Source organism: Conger conger, unplaced genomic scaffold (assembly GCF_963514075.1).
Source record: "Conger conger unplaced genomic scaffold, fConCon1.1 SCAFFOLD_69, whole genome shotgun sequence".
NCBI lineage: Eukaryota > Metazoa > Chordata > Actinopteri > Anguilliformes > Congridae > Conger > Conger conger.
Window position 1 is genome coordinate 171,956 of NW_026890384.1, and position 18,837 is coordinate 190,792.

An 18,837-nucleotide genomic window follows, 5' to 3' on the forward strand; every position below is an offset into this window, starting at 1 on the left:
AGGGAGGGAGAGAGAGAGGGAGAGAGGGGGAGAGAGGGAGAGAGAGAGGGGGGAGAGAGAAGGAGGGAGGGAGAGAGAGGGAGAGAGAGAGAGGAAGAGGAGGAGAGGGAGGGAGAGAGAGAGGAAGAGAGGGAGGGAGAGAGGAAGAGGGAGAAAGAGAGAGGAAGAGGGGGAAAGAGGGGGAGAGGGAGAGGGGGAGAGAGAGAGGGAGGGAGAGAGAGGGAGGGAGAGAGAGAGAGGAAAAGGGGGAGAGAGGGGGAGAGAGAGAGGAAAAGGGGAGAGAGGGGGGGAGAGAGAGGGGGAGAGGGGGAGAGAGGGAGAGAGAGGGAGAGGGGAGAGAGAGGGAGGGAGAGAGAGGATGAGGAGGAGAGGGAGGGAGAGGAGAGAGGGAGAGGGGGTAACAGTGGGGGGTGCTGGTATTGAGCCAGTATCAACAGCCCTTCCTTCCCATGACCAGTGTTTAAAATACTGTAAAGATCTGTATGACCATTGTCTTGTGCATTTCTCTTCTGGACCAGAATATTATTGCCGTAAAACAAATTATTGACCAATTCCCGAGAATTTATCTAACAGGCTCCTGATTATATTAACTGGGTTTCACAAGAACAACACTATAGCCTCAGATACATGTGTGAGAGATGCACCAGAACTAAAGGATAATATTTCATAAATCACACATTGTATAATCCCTGTAAGAGGGAGCAAAGCCTGTCAGTGTTTGTGTAGCTCCTGTCCTTCCCCTTAAATACAGTATCACTCTTAAAGCAGCATTTTATTATGAGCATCAGTGAGATTAAGGACTGGTGCTCAGTCTCTTCACTCCAGGGCTCTTACACAGACAGGACCAATATGACTCTGACTGGCTTCATCAGCTTGTGGAAAGGATGCTGAAGATTCCCCCTGTACAGTGACAATGTGGAGCTCCCTGCCCCCAGTACTCACTGTATTGAACAGTCCCCAGCATCTTCTCCCACACTCTGTACTTCAGATTGCCCAGGTGCTTGGCCACATCAATCAGCGCTCCTGAGACCTTCTCTGGATCCCCCAGTGTGCACTGGGCTCTGCAATAATATTCAGGAGTCACTTGTGCTGTGGGTGTGGCTTCATTACCATAGAAGATTATCAGCAGCAACATCAGATCTTCGTTCTGTAAGAAAATGGCTCCGTCCCTCCCAGCGTTCTGCCACACAGCCCCACTGAGAGACACACATTCACAGCCCCACTGAGAGACACACTCACAGCCCCACTGAGAGACACACACTCACAGCCCCACTGAGAAACACACACTCACAGCCCCACTGAGAAACACACACTCACAGCCCCACTGAGAGACACACACTCACAGCCCCACTGAGAGACACACACTCACAGCCCCACTGAGAGACACACACTCACAGCCCCACTGAGAGACACACACTCACAGCCCCACTGAGAGACACACACTCACAGCCCCACTGAGAGACACACACTCACAGCCCCACTGAGAGACACACACTCACAGCCCCACTGAGAGACACACACTCACAGCCCCACTGAGAGACACACACTCACAGCCCCACTGAGAGACACACACTCACAGGACCTGATGAGAGAGGATAGAGTTTGCTTACCTGATTTGTGTGTCCTTGTAGCTCTGAAATAAGGAAAGTGAATTATTCTCACTATAGTCCATACTCAGTCCATTAATACTGTGTTAGAAACCACATATCTGATTGTAGAATACTGAACATTCTTTAGATATGATGTAAGATATGTTGTGTTCAGATTCAGGCCTTCAGAGGAACAGGGTGGTTGGATGGGGCAATATTATCAATATTATATTGCTTGTAAGAATGCTGATGTCCTCTGACATCAGAGCCACACTGATACCCTAATCCAGGCCTGCAGTCTTTGGGCCTGACCTGCTGACCTCCTGCAGTCTCTGAAGAGACACCAGAACCAGGGCAGGGCCCTGCCAGAATATCCTTTTGAATGCAATCTGTAACATTCAATTCAAATCATTCACTGAGTGTCTATATTCATCATGACTGTTGACACTGGACAGTTGAAATCTACATTGCTAGATGCAGTTCCATATTAAAGAGGAAACCAACGTGGTTTCATTTGGTTCTATTATATGGAACATGGAGATTGCCAGTGCCCAGATTTAACAATTCCTTCCTTTTCATTGATATTTGTCATTCTTAATAATAATGAATTTAAATTATATGTAGGTTAAGTGAGGGTTCTGGCACACAATACCACTTGTGTTCAGTATTCAGAGAGCTGAACATCTTAACAAGGATATTGTTTGTTTCTCATTATACTTAATCCTCGCTTCCCCGACAATGACATAGAACAATAAATGAACTGCTTTAACATGGTTATACATGTGTACAGAGTGTGTGATGAGCTGCTTTAACATGGTTATACATGTGTACAGAGTGTGTGTGATGAGCTGCTTTAACATGGTTATACATGTGTACAGAGTGTGTGTGATGAGCTGCTTTAACATGGTTATACATGTGTACAGAGTGTGTGTGATGAGCTGCTTTAACATGGTTATACATGTCTACAGTGTGTGTGATGAGCTGCTTTAACATGGTTATACATGTGTACAGAGTGTGTGATGAGCTGCTTTAACATGGTTATACATGTGTACAGAGTGTGTGTGATGAGCTGCTTTAACATGGTTATACATGTGTACAGAGTGTGGGTGTAGCAGGAGAATGAGAATGAGAATACTATATTGTCTAAATTATATATTGTGTGAGCATTAACAGCAGTTTGTATAGATTCCTACAGATACAGAGTGAACAGATCTTACCTGCAGGAATGAGACATCTTCAGCTCCCAGCTCCTGTTCTATGGCTCTGATCTGTTCTGAAAGGGATGATATCTCTTCTGTCATCTTCTCAATCTTCTCCTTCATCATCTGACTCTTCTGCTCCTCTTCCTCCCTCAGTGCAGTGATCCTGGCTGCCTCTTCATCTTTTAGGAACTGCTGAAGTTTCTCAAACTCCATCTTTATCTGTCTCTCTGTGTGCTTGGCCTGACTCTGGAATAAACATTATTCACCATCATTTCAGCACAATCCAGTGCTGCATTTTCAACACTGTGATTTAAAGGCCTCAGTACAGTACCTTGATGTGCTCTGCTGTTTGATCACATATTAGTTTCACTGCATTGAAGGCTTCTAGCTTCTCCTGCAGTGGAGCCAGTGCAGTCCTGAGTTTCTCCTGGAACGAAATGACAGAGTCCACACTTTACTGAGGAACCAGACCCACAGTAAAATTCACTGCCTACACAGACAGCACAACAGCCCCTGCCCAGACAGAGGAGAGCCAGAATGGAGACTCAGGTCACAGCTTGAGTAAAAACACTGTGCTCCCTGAGACACATATCAGTTCCCTGGCTCTATGTCAGGACATGCCAGGTACAGACGTTTTGGGCCCCCCTGCTCAAAAAGCCTTTTACAATGAATATCTCAGTGAACTGAAGCTATTTCTGCACATTTTAAAGCAAGACTTTTTATTTACATTTTTTACAGTTTCAAAATAATAAAAAAAGGAAAAAGGCCCTGTGCACAGTTTGGGAACCCTGTCAGTTAGTACTTTGTAACTCCTCCTCGGGAAACTATAACAGGTTGTAAACACTTCCTGTAGCCAGTTAAGAGTCTCTAAATTCTTGCTTTCGGAATTATTCCCCATTATTCCTGGCAGAACACCTCTAGCTCAGAAATATTCTTTGGCCTCCTTGCATGTACAGCATGTTTGAGATCTCTCCACAGTCTGGGGACTGTGGTGGCCATTCCAAAACCTTCATCCGTCTTCAAGGTCCTTCACGGTTGATTTTGAGGTATGCTTTGGATCATTATCTTGCTGGAACACCCAACCTCACTTCAACTTCTATGTCTGGACTGACTACTACATTACATTACATTACATTACATTATTGGCATTTGGCAGACGCTCTTATCCAGAGCGACGTACAACAACAACTACTAAACAAACTACTAAACATTAGCCTCTAGAATTTATTTGTATTTGGTGGAATCCATTCTTCCTTCCACCCACACAATATGTCCTGTGCCCCCAGCTGCCACACAACCCCAAAACATAATGGATCCACCTCCATGCTTCACAGTTCAAGGTGTTCTCCTCTACAAAGGCTTCACCATTTTTTTTCTCCACACATACCTTCTTTGGTGGTGGCCAAAAAGCATTGTGCCAGAAGGCTTCAGGTTTTCTTTCTGGCAACTCTGCCATGTAGGTCTCTGTTGTTTAAAGTACGTTGTGTGAGGTATGATGTATGTGCTGTGACAGGTTCTACCCAAACCGGCTTCATTTGTCAGTTAGACTAAATGCAGCCAACTTCAGACTTCCTTTTGATTATTTAATCAACATTTGCAGGTGGAATTTGTTGCATTATGGTTTGTGTGTGATGTGTGTGGTGTGTGTGTGTGTGTGTGTGCGTTAACACCAGACAGAACAGCCACACACACTGACGGTGATTGGCTGCCATGCAAGGCCCCCGACCAGCTCGTCAGGAGCATTTGGGGGTTAGGTGTCTTGCTCAGGGACACTTTGACACAGCCCAGGCGGGGGAACCAACCGGCAACCCTCCGACTGCCAGACGACTGCTCTTACTGCCTGAGCCAATGAGACGACTGCTCTTACTGCCTGAGCCAATGAGACAACTGCTCTTACTGCCTGAGCCAATGAAACGACTGCTCTTACTGCCTGAGCCAATGAGACAACTGCTCTTACTGCCTGAGCCAATGAGACGACTGCTCTTACTGCCTGAGCCAATGAGACGACTGCTCTTACTGCCTGAGCCATGTCGCCCTGCATGGCTAAGGGTCCCCTTTCCTTTTTGTAAAACAGTGAAAAGATTCAAATAAAAATGTGGTTATTGGTTATTTTAACATATCTTTACATTTGAAATTATTTTCTTTTTTTAAAACACGCTAAATGACACAAAATAATCTTTTAGACAGAGACTTAAACTAATGAGACGAAGACATCAAAAGAATGAAAACAAACTTTAAGAAAGAGTGATTACAAAATATTCCAAAATAAGAATAACCTTACAAAACTTAACAAGATCTATTTCTACGACAAAGAAACTAAGGTGGATTAAAAGACAAAGAAATAGTAAAGAAAAAAGTCAATTTTGCTCAGATTTAGTTGTCCCGAGAGGCTTCTGTGTCCCTTGGGGGGGTGGACTATATGATAAACTCCTTCCAATGGTCCACCCCCCACTTCTCTCTAGCCAGGTGTTTGTCTCAATGGATGTCCACCAGAATGCCGTCCTGGAGGAGGTTCTGAATCCTCCTCCGGAGAGTGACCAGGTCTACCGATGTTTTTTGGTATATTCAAATAAATTCAAATAAAAAGCAATCATAAATTTTGCCTCATGTTTAACTAACCATTTAGAGTTCAGGTTTGCTTTCAAACACATACAGATTTATTGTAACAGACATTTGAACCAGGGCTGCCCAAATTTTTGCACACCACTGTAAACGGGTGTGACTGCAGATAGTTAAACCACTAATGTTCTGTATTTTTTGGTGAAAATTAAATTCACAAAGGTTTTAAAATGAACTTGTCTCAGGTTTAATGTGCTGTATCCTTAGTCTCTAGTGACACAATAATCTGAGGCATGAACTTTGACCCCTACTGTCCCATGCTGAGCACTGCTCCCTAGCTCTGAGAATGTCTCCACACTCCTGCCCCTCCCTCCTGTCTCTCTCTGTCAGTCATGTGACATGTAGTTAGGAGCTCAAACTGCAGGCCTGAGAACTAAAATGGCTCCTTTTGCAGAACATATACCTTTGGAAATAATGTAACAACTTAATTAGAAATTCTAAATCATTTTTAAAAAATTAAGAATGAAGATATGGCTGTATTTCTGACTCATTTGTTCATGTTTTCAAACAGAGAGCATTCTCCCAGGTCTCAGCAGATGACAGCACTAAAAATATAAACTTTTTAAACATCAGATTAATATTAATTAAATAAAAGAAACAGTGAACATTTATATTCTGTCCTCAAACATTTACCTTATAATCTTCTGAAGCCTCCTGAACTGGTTGCATTTCATGAGTTCTATGTTTTTTAGAAGTTTGACAGATAACACAGACGGGTGTTTCATCCTCCAGACAGAAGAGTTTGAGTTTCTCACTGTGCACACTGCAGAGCACTTCAGATCTTGCTTCAGCTCTCTGACTTCTCTCCTTTAAGAATGCCTCACAGGTATTCCTCAGAGCAAGATTAGGGGGAAGAAGATCCTTAGAAAATCTTCTCCTGCAAACTGGGCACTCCTGAGATCCCTTCTCATCCCAGTACTGCTGCAGACAGGCCTTACAGAAGCTGTGACTGCAAGTCAGGATAACAGGATCCCTGAAGATTTCAGAGCACACAGGACAGGAGAGCTCCTCTTCCAGGAGAGAAGATCCAGACGCCATTCTGTCTTCGTCTGTTCTGAGCTCCGGAATGGCTTCTGCTAAATCTGTAGTTTAGTTTCACTTTCCTTCACTGCTGTTAAAAATTTAATGTCTATAAATTAATCCCAAATCTCTGTTCTGACCTGTCTATATTTCTTCATCAAGGAACATCTTTAAAAACTCTTTAACTTCTTAAAAATATACTGTGAAATCGTTTCATAAGGTCCCCCGTGTATCTAAAGCGTCTGTGTGTGAGAAACTGTACTTTGCTCTTCCTGTTTGACACACCTGTTTGACACACCTGTTTATCAGAGACATCCCTTCCTGCAGGGGGCAGCATTGTGCCACTGAGGTCTGAGTGGCTGATCTGCCCGCAGTTTCACACCAGCCCTGCTCTCCAGATTCTTTGAGGAGATGCACTTATTTATTTATTCATTTATTCCTTTATTTAATTCTATTGCATTCAATTCGTTATTCGGTACTCGTAATAATCCACATATATTAATAGTATCAAATAATAGTATCTGTTCGATGTTCATAGTAAATACTCCAGACATTGAAATTAATACTACTACTACTACTACTATTACTACTACTACTAATAATAATAATAATAATAATAATAATAATAATAATAATAATAATAATAATTAGATATATTATTATTATAATAAATTGAGTTTGGAATAATATTTGATGTCCAGGGATCCCATACAGTCGGTCTATTAAACTGGCTATATATATATATATATATATATATATATATATATATATATATATATATATATATATTATTAATATATTATAATAATATAATAATATGTTTGGGGGCCGAATTACCTCCAACTGCAAGTGGAACTAACCCTGAAACACTTAGCAGTCAACGGACACTTGAAGGCTCGAACAATAACGTCATCAATCAGCGCCAGTAGAATAATGAGCCGCAAATGTACTTTTAAGTCAGCTCTTTCTTGATTACATCTATTTCTAATATAAATATAGCAACGCCAAGGAACAAATAACGAAGTCAAGGGCTTTTGGTGCGTTTATAGCTGACCGGGTAAGTGGCGGTAGCTTCAGATAGCTAGCGTGGTTGCTTAGAGGGAGACGTTAGCAAGGTGACCGGCGCGAGGTAACTGACTTTAGCTAGCTAACGTTATAATAAAATCATGGCCCGGTATCTGTTTGCTGATCACGCATTTAGTTATACGATGTGTGTTATTACATCACAACATTCAGCACATGACAGTGTTGGCTAGTTGGCTGTAAAATGTTTATAATTCTGATGTGTTGTATTCTCTGATATTTTTTTCCGGAGCAGAAGCGATGGCTTTCCTCGGGAATCTGAGACCGTTGATGTCATCTCTCACGAACGGTGGGTTTCGCTGACGAACATCGCTGTCGCATCCCAATGCCATCGCTGTTTTGATAGCTGCTGATGCTAATATGGAGTAGCTACATTTATGTTTAGACATACCGTCATGCTTCATGCTGTCAGTGTCATTGTGATGGTTATTATTGACGTCAGTGTTACTGACGCAACTTATGTAGGATCCCATGCATTATGAAATATTGCGGGTGGTTGTAGGGGAAAATTCACAGAACAAAAGATCTCCCTCCTAAAAGCATGATAAACAATCACAAGTCAAAATCAGACCCCACCTTAGTGAGCAGGCTGGTTCCTCCAAAACTCTCGACGATGTGTGCTAAAAGATTATCAATATATCTGTATTAAAGTATGATATGTACCCTGTATAGTTTCAAACTGATTAACTGCTAAATTGTGCTAGAATTACACAGCAGCCAGCTAGGGGGAGAGGCGTCTCGAACTGTCAAGGACACGGGCAGAGCAAGATATGACTGTACAGCTGATTTCTCCGGGACTCTCGATGTTTTATGCCAGAAGTGTATCTATTTGACCTAGAACATTAATTATAGCTGAGCTTATGAAAACGCAAGAAACCACAGTGAAAACTGTTGAAATGAGAGCAAAGAATGCTACGTACATTTACTCCCTTAGAAGAGAATAATTAATCAAATGTTTAGTATGTCTGTATATTAGAAAAGAATATTAGAAGTGAATATTAAATCAAATGTTTAGTATGTCTGTATATTTTCAAAGATTACTGCTGCTTAGTTTGTCTTATAAAAGCGAAAGATACAGAGTGACGTGTATGGATGACGTGTGTGTTAGAGGCGGGGCATCCAGAACTTTATGAGGTCTGGTAGTTTGCCAAGAGCAGGTGCGGGGTGAAGTGAGGACACGTAGTTGGCAGAATGCCCTGAACTTTGTACAGAGTTGGCAGAGCATAAGGACCGTTGGCAATTTACTACAATGACATTGTGGGAGGAGCTTTGGAGGAGTTACAATAATAACAGTGTGGGTGATTTGCCAGAATGAGGTTTGAGGAGGAGTTGTAGGAGGAGTAACTGTGTATAAAATGGGTGTAAAAATGACAGTCGGGGTTCAGTTCTGGAGAACTGATCCGGCTTTATGCGCTGCTGCTAAGATGTTTTTCGACAAATTGAAGATTTGGACTCTGTCGTTTCCTAGACACGAAATGGTCTTTATTGATTTTTTTTTGAAAAATTCTACTGGTCCTGGAGCACCTAACAAAACAATGAACCGCCTTTTGAATGCAATTCACTTATGATTATCTGCTTATATAAGGACACATAAATATTTAGCGTTGATTGACTTTTTAATTTTGATAGACTATTTGTAAATTTATATGGTTTAAAGCATTTTTAATCATGAAAAAACTGGTTTAAGCAGGTAGATTTAATGTTGTGGCTGATCGGTGTATAACAATAGCAATAATGAATCAATAAATATGTATATGTTTGTGTTTATTGTGGGTAAATAAACCTCTCTCTCTCCCTCTGCAGTGTCCCAGTGTCTCTCGTCCCTTTGGGCCCGGCCCCCCCTCTCCAGAACCATGGCGACGCTGAACCAGATGCACCGGAAGGGCAAGCCCCCCGCGCCCCCCCGCCAGCCAGGGGCCACTGGGGGCCGGCCCCAGCTGAAGGGCGTGGTCCTGAAGACCCTGATCCGCAAGCCCAAGAAGCCCAACTCGGCCAATCGCAAGTGCGCCCGCGTGCGGCTGTCGGACGGCCGGGAGGCGGTGTGCTTCATCCCTGGGGAGGGACACAGCCTGCAGGAGCACAACGTGGTGCTGGTGCAGGGCGGCCGCACACAGGACCTGCCGGGGCTCAAGCTCACCGTGGTGCGCGGCAAGTACGACTGCGCTCACGTGGTGAAGAAGAAACAGTGACCCTGGGGCCAGCTCCGCGCACGGTGCGTCAGTCAGTCCCTCACGGTGCGTCAGTCCCTCACGGTGCGTCAGTCAGTCCCTCACGGTGCGTCAGTACCTCACGGTGCGTCAGACCCTCACAGTCTGTCAGTCAGTCCCTCACAGTCTGTCAGTCAGTCCCTCACAGTCTGTCAGTCCCTCATGGTGCGTCAGTCCCTCCTGCTCCCTGCGGTCCGTCAGTCCCTCCTGCTCCCTGCGGTCCGTCAGTCCCTCCTGCTCCCTGAGATCCGTCAGTACCTCCTGCTCCGTGCTGCACTTTCTGAACAACTCTCTGCTAACTTTCTGTGTGCCCGGGCACAGTGGACCTTGCCATTGAACCTTATGTGGAGTGATGTATTTAATAAAAAATGATTTTCCTTTCATTTTTGTACATGAATTTAATTTAGTGAGGATACATTAAATATAATATGATGAAATGTACAGTCGTGTTAAAACAAAATAGCAGTACAACATCAGTAACCTGATGAACCACTGTTATTAGTAGTAGTGATATTTCTGCATGGCAAATACTTGTAAATGTAGTAGTGTAGTAGAAAAACAACAGACCCAACTGTCATGACATGCACGCTGCTTGTTCTGAGTAATTGACTCATTCATTGAAAGCGGCGTGTTCAAAATAATAGCAGTGTGGAGTTTAATTAGAGAATTAATTCATTATTTGAAAAAAAGGTGTCATTAATTGTCCTTTATTAAGGAAGAAGGGAAGCAAATGTTTCACACATTGTTATAAAATATATTTCCTTCTGCTTTGTTATGAGGAAACTTGATTGGAGAGGGGAAAACGTATAAAGAAGTGCAGCAAATTATAGGATGCTCAGCTAAAATGATCGCAAATGCTTTAAAATGGCAACAAAAACCTGAAACAAGCGGAAGAAAATGAGCAACTACTGTTCAAACAGATCGAAGAATAGTCAGAATGGCAAACGTTCAGCCATTTATCAGCTCCAGAAAGATCAAAGATGATCTTCAATTACCTGGAAGTGCTGTTACAGTCAGAAGACGTTTGATCGAAGCTAAGCTATCAGCAAGAAGCCCCCGTAAAGCACCATTGCTGAAAGAATCGATTAAAATTTGCCAAAGAACACATCGATTGGCCCAAAGAGAAATAGCGTAATATTCTGTGGACTGAGGAGAGTAAAACTGGTCTTTTTGGGTCTAGTGGTCAGACGAGTCCCGGGTACTGAATTCTGTGAAGTCTGTGAAGCATGGTGGCACAGGAATTATGGTATGGGGATGTTTTTCATTCTACAGTGTTTGGTTTGTATACCAGGGATCATGGATCTGTTTGAATACATCAAAATACTTGAAGAGATTGTGTTGCTGTATGCCAAAGAGGAAATGCCCCTGAAATGGGTGTTTCAACAAGACAACGAACCCAAACACACAAGTCAGAGAGCAACATCTTGGTTCCAGACAAAAAGGATTGAGGTAATGGAGTGGCCAGCTCAATCCCGACCTCAACCCCATTGAAAACTTGTGGGGTGACATAAAAAATGCAGTTTCTGAAGCAAAACCCAGAAATTCACAGGAACTGTGGAATGTAGTTTGTTCATTCTGGGCTGAAATACCTGTTTCTAGGTGCCAGAAGTTGGTTGACTCGAGGCAACACAGATACGCAGCAGTTATCAAAAACAATGGTTATGCAACTAAATATCCATCAATTATCTTAACCCGCTTATCCTGAACAGGGTCGCAGGGGGCTGGAGCCTATCCCAGCATACATTGGGCGAAAGGCAGGAATACACCCTGGACAGGTCGCCAGTCCATCACAGGGCACACACACCCACGGGCAATTTAGACTCCAATCAGCCTAACCTGCATGTCTTTGGACTGTGGGAGGAAACCGGACTACCCGGAAACTCACAAGAGCATGGGGAGAACATGCAAACTCCACACAGAGAGTTTATACAGTAATGTTTGAGTTTTAAGAGAAAAATGTCGACTGCCATTTTTTTGAACAGATTAATATTCCTTTTCTTTGCTTCCTGTAAAAGAATAACGCAGACTTGATAAAATGTGTTAATGGTTTGATTCGGATGTGTAATGTTTCCACTACATTTGAAATATGGAACTAAAACCTATAAAAAAAAAGTTGTACTTTATTCACATTTTTTAACGCACTGCTATTTGTTTGATCACAACTGTAAGTGCTGTTCATTTACCCCGTCTTTAACAGATTTGGCATTTTAATTCGTCATTTCTAATATTCCGATGACTGCAGTAGAATTCGATGAGCAACGACTGGCTTTTTACATTTAAAAATGTATTTCCCAGTAAAAGTATGCAAAATGTAGTTTAAATGTTACCATGTCGCCGTCACTGTGTCGGTTTGGTTTTTATTGGAACCGCATCTACGGACATTTCAGCAGACGCGCGGTGTGAGGTGAGCTTTTCGGTCCACACCTCGCTTTCCTGTTGACGTCTCTCGCCTCGCTTTCCTGTTGACGTCTCTCACCTCGCTTGTTTTGCTGGCAAACGAGTTGCGTGAAATGACACATTAAACATTTTCAACATTTATATGTGCATGGCCATAGCAAACTGGCCTTAGTGATTATATACCAGGAATATAAAACGTTTAGTCCGTCTTCAGTGATTATATTCCAGTAATATAAAAAGTTTGGATAAAATGGGCTTCGTAACCAATGGCACGCTTCGTTTTTTTAAGTTTAGACTGTAACCTCCTCTGTTCACGTTAACTATTTTATTGTATGCAGTCGCTCTGCGCGCGTGGGAAAGGTTGCGCCGCTCGCGCTGTCACATTTCGTTTCCACTTTTATTCATTTATTACGTGTTAAGGTGTCTGTGGATGAAGCGCGTTACACAGACTGAACTCAAAGAAGCTGCCGCCGATTGTGCACGATTCAATCTTCAACGTTCACACCTCTCCGGGTGTGCGCTTTCGCACGCATTCCGAGACGCGTGCCTTTTGTCAGCGGGCCCGTCAGAATCCACAGCGTCGCTTTGAAACGACTCTCAGAAAGAGTGTTTTGTGCATTTTATTTCAGGTCACAAAGCATTTAAAATAACAGTGCGCATTTTTCATTCTCGAAAAAGAAGGCGTGTATATGGGTGGAGTATACGGGGGCGGAGTCATGGCGAAGCAGCGGGTTTTATTTCTGTAGCGTTTCGGGAGAAACACCAGATTCACTGTCCTTTCGCCTCTCCGATCTCATTGACGGAAAAGAGCATCTGTTGCTGTCAAACGTGAACCTGCTGGACAGCAATCATTTGGAGACCAAACTAACATCCAAAAAGGTAAGAATAAATGATTTTGTACACAAGAGAATCTAGGCGAGATATGTTTGTGAACCAACCAATTGTGTGTGGAAATGCCAAATGAATGAGAGAAATGCAGCTTGGTTCTTGGTAGAAAATAACAGTTGAGTAAATTAGATCGCTGTTCTAATTATTTGAAATGAAGGATGAGCATTTTTAATGCTTTTCATACTACAAACATTTCACAGTTGACCTACTCTGTGTTTGTGTTCATGTGTGTATTTCATGTGTGATTAATATAAACTAGCCCGTACAGTTGAACAGTTCTGAACGCATTGCAAATGTTTAGCATCTTTAATCGCCTATTTCAAACCTAATTCTCTTGTGATTTTGTGCTTTTGTACAGCTTCTGAAACCGCAGGTGGAGAAGCGTCGCAGGGAGAGAATGAACCGCAGTCTGGAGAGTCTCTGTTGCAGGGGTTCCAGCACCAGCGCCCCCTGTCTGCCTGTCAGTGCTACTGCCTCTGTTCTCCCAAACTCTCAATATACACCTTTATCTGCTACTAATATACACCCGCTTATCTAGACCCTATTTAATGAGAAAATTATTGTTAATTTGACTTTTATTTTCTAAAAAGGAAGATTTCTATGGCTATCAAATATTATGTTTTGTCTATATGAATTTATATCACTTATTATGTATATTATGTCATTTCTGTATTTATCACATGACCAAGTCATTGACATGAACACTTGCATATCAATATATTATGGATGCTGAAATAAAGCCCAAGTCTGTGGAAATGTTCTTTGCTCATTTGACTTCATTGTGATTTTACTCATCCATGCCATACTGACCACAGTTAGTTTTCTTTGTTTCCAGAAGTGCTCTTTTACACTGTAGAAACACGGTTTAAAAGAACATATAGTAAATCAGATCTTCGCGCTCACCTGCTATTTCAATGGCGCCTTTGACACCTCGCGGCTCCCCGTTGTCTGTTGTCAATCGCGATCTCGTGCCGCATAAATTAGAACAAAAGGTGCGGAAAGGCCACGCGCCAGTTCTCCTCACTTCCGGCGGTCGCACCTCTTTGATGTCACCGGCCGGAGGATCAAAGGCTCTGACTGCCATGGGAACTGTATGCTGTTAAAGGCCGCTAGCCGACTAAAGTTCGCCTGGCTACATCTCTTAAAAATCTACATCATCTTCATACAACTTCAAGTTGCCTAAACAATAATCCAGTAACAGCAATGTATTTCTCACCGAAAAGAAAATTCAGACAAATAAAGACAGAATACACAAATAGTTTTGCTTAAATTGTTTTTATTATAAAATGAAGAAAAAATACAAAGCTCTTTATGAAAGCAAATCACAAGTTATCATAATATGAATTGAGTAACATGTCCAGATTACACGAACCTGTACAGAGTGCATTTCTCTCAGAAAAGTTTACATTTCATCCCTAATTGACTAACTATTAGCTATCAATTAACACTGGGCATGTCATAGACTTATGGTCTGCATTAAATGCATGATAGTTTTGAATGAGTTTGGACACGTGCCCATCCAACCAAAACAGTCCTTTATTTTCAGTGTAACATTGGGCATCGTTTTACGCTATGCAGGCCGAGGTTATTAATACATTGGACTAAACATACAGTCAAATTCGCTCATTTAAATCCCAAATTAGAGCTGCATCCAGTTCCTGTACATTTTGGAAACTTCCCTGAAAAGCACACAATGGAAATAAATACATGAAACTGATTAAAAACAGAAAATAGTTTATTTTGGATGTAAAATGAGGCCCAAGCATTTGTCAGAGCATTGCTGTGGGTGTGAGCGTGGGATCTGGTGCGGGAATCTGTTCCCGTTGTTCGTGTGAAAGGAGCAATTCGCTCATTCTCCCCGGCATATTGTTACCTGTTAGAATTGACTCGCAGCCGGCGACAGAAAGAGGTCCGTCAGTGCCAAGCACGCGTGCCTCGCCACGGGAACGGATTCGCTCAGGTGGAGGTGACAGCAGCACGCGCTCAGTGTTCACACCGTAACAACGTCACCCCTCTCTTCACTCGCATTTACAACACTGGAAAATCTGCATTTGCCTTTCAGTTAATTCTACTCGTATTCCCAGTGGGGCGAAGTGTGCTATTGGTTACGGAACCCATTTTATCCAAACCGGTCTTCTTCCACAGAGAGATGACAAGTGGGCTAAACGGAAAGACCAATGAAGACTGGAACGTCCCTGATAGATGATGAAGAAAGTCCTTTTTTAATGTGATAAAGAAAGGCGACATTTATTCAAATACGTTTTAATGCAACACCATTCCGTAATTTAACTGCACGATACAATTTGTCTTCACATTTTTCGTTATATTTGGACAGTAGGCTAACGTTGGGAGAATTCTCAAGTTTCCCAGAGCCGCGTGTAATTGGTTTAAGTGGTTCACCACTGTAGGACGCGTTTATTGGCTATTAGAGGTGAATTGGGGGCGGGCTCTTGAAGGCGGTGTCACAGGCCAGCTGGGCGGAGCTACAAAGAATAAAGTCTCGTGAAGACACTGCTCAAACTCCACAGAGACTCACAGGATCTAAACACGCACGGCCAGGACAGCCGATACCGAACTCTGCTCCTCTTGCTGATCGATCAAAAGACACAGTGATGGAGGTGATAATGAAGCCGGCTGGCACCAGCCTGAAGGTGGATTTAAAAACATCAAGAAAGGTAAAAACACTCGAGAGATTTAAAAGTGGATATTTGGGAAATACAGAAAGTACTTTGCTCAGCTGCCGGAAACTTCGTGTCACTTTAATATTCTTGAAGTTGTTAGAGAAAGTCTTTCTTTCTGTTAAATGACACAGACATTTGACTTAGGCTATCTGGTTGGTAGTGTCGTATTTAAATTCAAAGACAGGTGTATTGCATGTGTGATTAATATAAACTAGCTCATACAGTTGAGCAGTTCTGAACGCATTGCAAATGTTTAGCATCTTTAATCGCCAATTTCAAACCTAATTCTCTTATGTGTTTGTGTTTTTGCGCAGCTTCTGAAACCGCAGGTGGAGAAGCGTCGCAGGGAGAGAATGAACCGCAGTCTGGAGAGTCTCAGAGCGCTGCTGTTGCAGGGGTCCCAGCACCAGGTGAGCACCAGCGCCCCCTGTCTGCCTGTCAGTGCTACTGCCTCTGTTCGCCCAAACTCTCAATGTACACCTTTATCTGCTACTAATGTACACCTGTTTATCTAGACCCTCTGTCTCTCCCAGTGTAGTGTATGTGTGTATAACCCCCCCTGTCTCCCAGTGTAGTGTGTGTATAACCCCTCTGTCTCCCAGTGCAGTGTATGTGTGTAGTAACTCCTCTGTATCCCAGTGTAGTGTGTGTGTATAACCCCCCCTGTCTCCCAGTGTAGTGTATGTGTGTAGTAACCCCTATGTCTCCCAGTGCAGTGTATGTGTGTATAACCTCTGTCTCCCAGTGCAGTGTATGTGTGTAGTAACCCCTCTCTTCCTGTGGTAGGCGCTGTTGAGTGGTCGAGTGGAGAAAGCAGAAGTCCTGGAGCACAGCGTGCTCTTCCTGCAGAGTGTGGGCCACAGAGGGGCAGCTGAAGGCAGGCATCAGCAGGACTTCCAGGACGGGTTCTCCCGCTGCCTGCAGCGAGCCGCGCACTTCCTGCGGGACAACAGGGAGGGAGCGCTGAGCTCCGCCCTCTCCCATCGCCTGACGCACCCTGGCCAGGTCCCCAGAGCTCCCATCAGCCCCCGCTCTACCCACGCTCAGCCCAAGGGACAGTGTGCCCAGCTGGGGGTGCAGAACTGCCCCTGCAACCAGCAGCATGGAGCCCCCCTCAGGAATAACCCCCCCCACCAACGCACAGCACACCCCAACCTGCCCCAGCGCCCCCACAGAGAGGCTCTCACACCCCCCACAAACAGCCCCTCTCTCTGGAGGCCCTGGCCCTGAACGCTGCCTCCTGATTTGACTGGGACACTGCAGTAAAGATGATGTCATTGATAAACTGCTGTATATGACATCATTCAAGCACTTAGAACAGACCCCCGTGTAAACACGGTGGCTAACATGATTTAGGCACTCTACATATTTATTTATAATTCATGTCACCAACAGTAAGATTCATGTAAACATTTCAGGAGAAAATGTGTTATTTAAAAGAAATATAGTTTATTAAAGTTGTATGTAATTATTCTAATAAGTTGGGTACATAGCTTTTAAATATTTAGCATTATTCCCACTTACTATGTTTATATGTTTGCGATATATCTCATCTTGGATTTTAATTCATGTAAAAATCTATTTTTGCCAAATTAATTTTGCATTTGTAGCACACGACAAGCTAAAACTGTTCAAATTAAAATATATAATTTTGTTTAAAGAGGACATGCGGCGTGTTTCTTATTCTCTCTCGCTACTTCAAAAGCATCCTTGGCTCTGATCGGCTCCCTAAATTAGGGGCAAAGGTGCGTAAATGGCACGTGCCTCGCCCTTTACGTTCCAGCTGTTCGACACACACACACGCACACAGTTTTTTCAGGTGAAGCGTCTTAAAGTATGTGGATTCTCTTTCCGCCTTGAATACGGTTGCCTTGTTAGAGGGGAAAGTCAGCCGATTTAGAGCGAAGCACAGGGCCGCACGCCTTCACTTTCAAATGGTGCGGGACGCAATGCATTATTTAAACGATCTCTTAAAGCACACTGTCACTTCACAGCGATCGAAATGACATTCCATCGAAGTTAAAAAGTTGAGCGTTTACGTTTTACTCAGCAATTAATAATGAGCCGGGACGGAGCTGAAATTAATTATTGAGCATAATACTTACTCTGTCTTCTTTCGGTCCATTCGGGCGCGCGTTGGTTATTCCCGGGCACGCGCTTCTTCAAAGGTTAAAGGGTTTATGGTTCATAGCATTAGCATAAGCATCCCTGGGTCAGAACAGCGTCGCGTCTGGCGAACAAAGGGCGACCGCCGGGTTTTACTGCTGTCCTGGTGGAGTCTGGGCGTGGGACCAGTTCTCCTGAGGCGGTGGCAAAGCCTAAATTGCAGCCTTCCCCGTGTCATGGCGTATGCTTAGCTGTCAAAATCACCCGGCTGTCTGCTTTAGGAAAGGGTGATTGGTGCAGCGGGCGCCTCTCACCTTGAGGTTTTATGGCTACTGGCGCCGTTTGTTGAGCTTGTGTTTGTAATTACATTAAATTACATTACAGGCATTTGACAGACGCTCTCATCCAGAGCGACGTACAGTTGATTAGACTTAGCAGGAGACAATCCTCCCCTGGAGCAATGCAGGGTTAAGGGCCTTGCTCAAGGGCCCAACGGCTGTGTGGATCGTATTGTGGCTACACCGGGATTAGAACCACCGACCTTGCGTGTCCCAGTCATAATGGCTTCATTGGCTGTACCGCGTTAAATCCAAAACTATTATCCTTCAACTCGACCATCTGATGCACAAGCTATGCAAAGATATGTAACATAAGACTCAGTCGGGCCACATGTTGTTCATCAAAGGGTTAATAATACTACGTTCTCTATTTCCCTCCAACTAGCTGTCCTCGGTGCAGCATTGTCGGAAGAAATGGTGTTTACTACGATGGTCTTCGGCCCTGATGATTTCAGCATCACATCTGAACTGTGCTCAGCGTCAGCGTTGCCTGTTGCCTGTGCCGTATTCATTTCCTTTAGCATCCCTAAAACACACCGGGCCAGAACGTCTTTTAGACGCACGGTGGACTATTAAAGCCGGACAGATAGATGTATTCCTTAGCGGATGATTTCTCCCCCTTGGTCAGTTCAGTGTGTTAGAGTGCACTTAGAGCGGCGCGCACATTGACGTGTGCCCAGCCCGTGACCACGGATGTTTCAGCTGTT

The 18,837-nt window shown here is 43.6% G+C and overlaps 3 protein-coding genes across 6 annotated transcripts in view; 2 read left to right on the forward strand and 1 right to left on the reverse strand.

Moving 5' to 3' along the window:
• Nucleotides 1-6,427, reverse strand: part of LOC133120058 (E3 ubiquitin-protein ligase TRIM35-like) — a gene marked incomplete at its 5' end in the record, with an annotated part of 8,240 nt that extends 1,813 nt beyond the window's left edge. The window contains 5 exons of the mRNA XM_061230217.1: nucleotides 943-1,061; nucleotides 1,611-1,633; nucleotides 2,807-3,037; nucleotides 3,123-3,218; nucleotides 6,044-6,427. Coding sequence (XP_061086201.1) covers nucleotides 943-1,061; nucleotides 1,611-1,633; nucleotides 2,807-3,037; nucleotides 3,123-3,218; nucleotides 6,044-6,427 — 853 coding nt within the window. The remainder of the gene's footprint in view (nucleotides 1-942; nucleotides 1,062-1,610; nucleotides 1,634-2,806; nucleotides 3,038-3,122; nucleotides 3,219-6,043) is intronic.
• A 918-nt stretch (nucleotides 6,428-7,345) lies between these two features.
• Nucleotides 7,346-10,101, forward strand: LOC133120055 (small ribosomal subunit protein uS12m-like). 3 transcript variants are annotated; one of them, XM_061230212.1, is made up of 3 exons: nucleotides 7,346-7,487; nucleotides 7,749-7,802; nucleotides 9,317-10,101. In XM_061230212.1, the coding sequence occupies exons 2-3, from the start codon at nucleotides 7,754-7,756 to the stop codon at nucleotides 9,700-9,702; spliced, it is 435 nt and encodes a 144-aa protein (XP_061086196.1). In that variant the 5' UTR covers nucleotides 7,346-7,487; nucleotides 7,749-7,753; the 3' UTR covers nucleotides 9,703-10,101. The 3 variants fall into 3 exon arrangements, with proteins under 3 accessions (XP_061086196.1, XP_061086197.1, XP_061086198.1); XM_061230213.1 differs by having other exon boundaries at nucleotides 7,358-7,467; XM_061230214.1 differs by lacking the exon at nucleotides 7,346-7,487 and adding an exon at nucleotides 7,528-7,559.
• Nucleotides 10,102-12,267: 2,166 nt separating this feature from the next.
• On the forward strand, nucleotides 12,268-17,298 carry LOC133120054 (transcription factor HES-7.1-A-like). Of its 2 annotated transcripts, none has more exons than XM_061230209.1 (4): nucleotides 12,268-12,996; nucleotides 13,364-15,680; nucleotides 16,001-16,096; nucleotides 16,473-17,298. In XM_061230209.1, exons 2-4 carry the CDS (start codon nucleotides 15,618-15,620, stop codon nucleotides 16,914-16,916), a joined length of 603 nt encoding a protein of 200 aa, XP_061086193.1. In that variant the 5' UTR covers nucleotides 12,268-12,996; nucleotides 13,364-15,617; the 3' UTR covers nucleotides 16,917-17,298. The 2 variants fall into 2 exon arrangements, with proteins under 2 accessions (XP_061086193.1, XP_061086194.1); XM_061230210.1 differs by having other exon boundaries at nucleotides 13,364-13,446; nucleotides 15,998-16,096.
• The last annotated feature ends 1,539 nt before the right edge of the window (nucleotides 17,299-18,837 follow it).

Excerpts from the sequence above, each read along its gene's own strand:
- LOC133120054 (XM_061230209.1), top strand. The coding sequence starts at position 15,618 with ATGGAGGTGATAATGAAGCCGGCTGGCACCAGCCTGAAGGTGGATTTA. Across the intron at positions 15,681-16,000 it reads ATTTAAAAACATCAAGAAAG|CTTCTGAAACCGCAGGTGGA; the intron begins GTAAAAACACTC and ends GTTTTTGCGCAG. Across the intron at positions 16,097-16,472 it reads TGCAGGGGTCCCAGCACCAG|GCGCTGTTGAGTGGTCGAGT; the intron begins GTGAGCACCAGC and ends TTCCTGTGGTAG.
- LOC133120055 (XM_061230212.1), top strand. The coding sequence starts at position 7,754 with ATGGCTTTCCTCGGGAATCTGAGACCGTTGATGTCATCTCTCACGAAC. Across the intron at positions 7,803-9,316 it reads GATGTCATCTCTCACGAACG|TGTCCCAGTGTCTCTCGTCC; the intron begins GTGGGTTTCGCT and ends CTCCCTCTGCAG.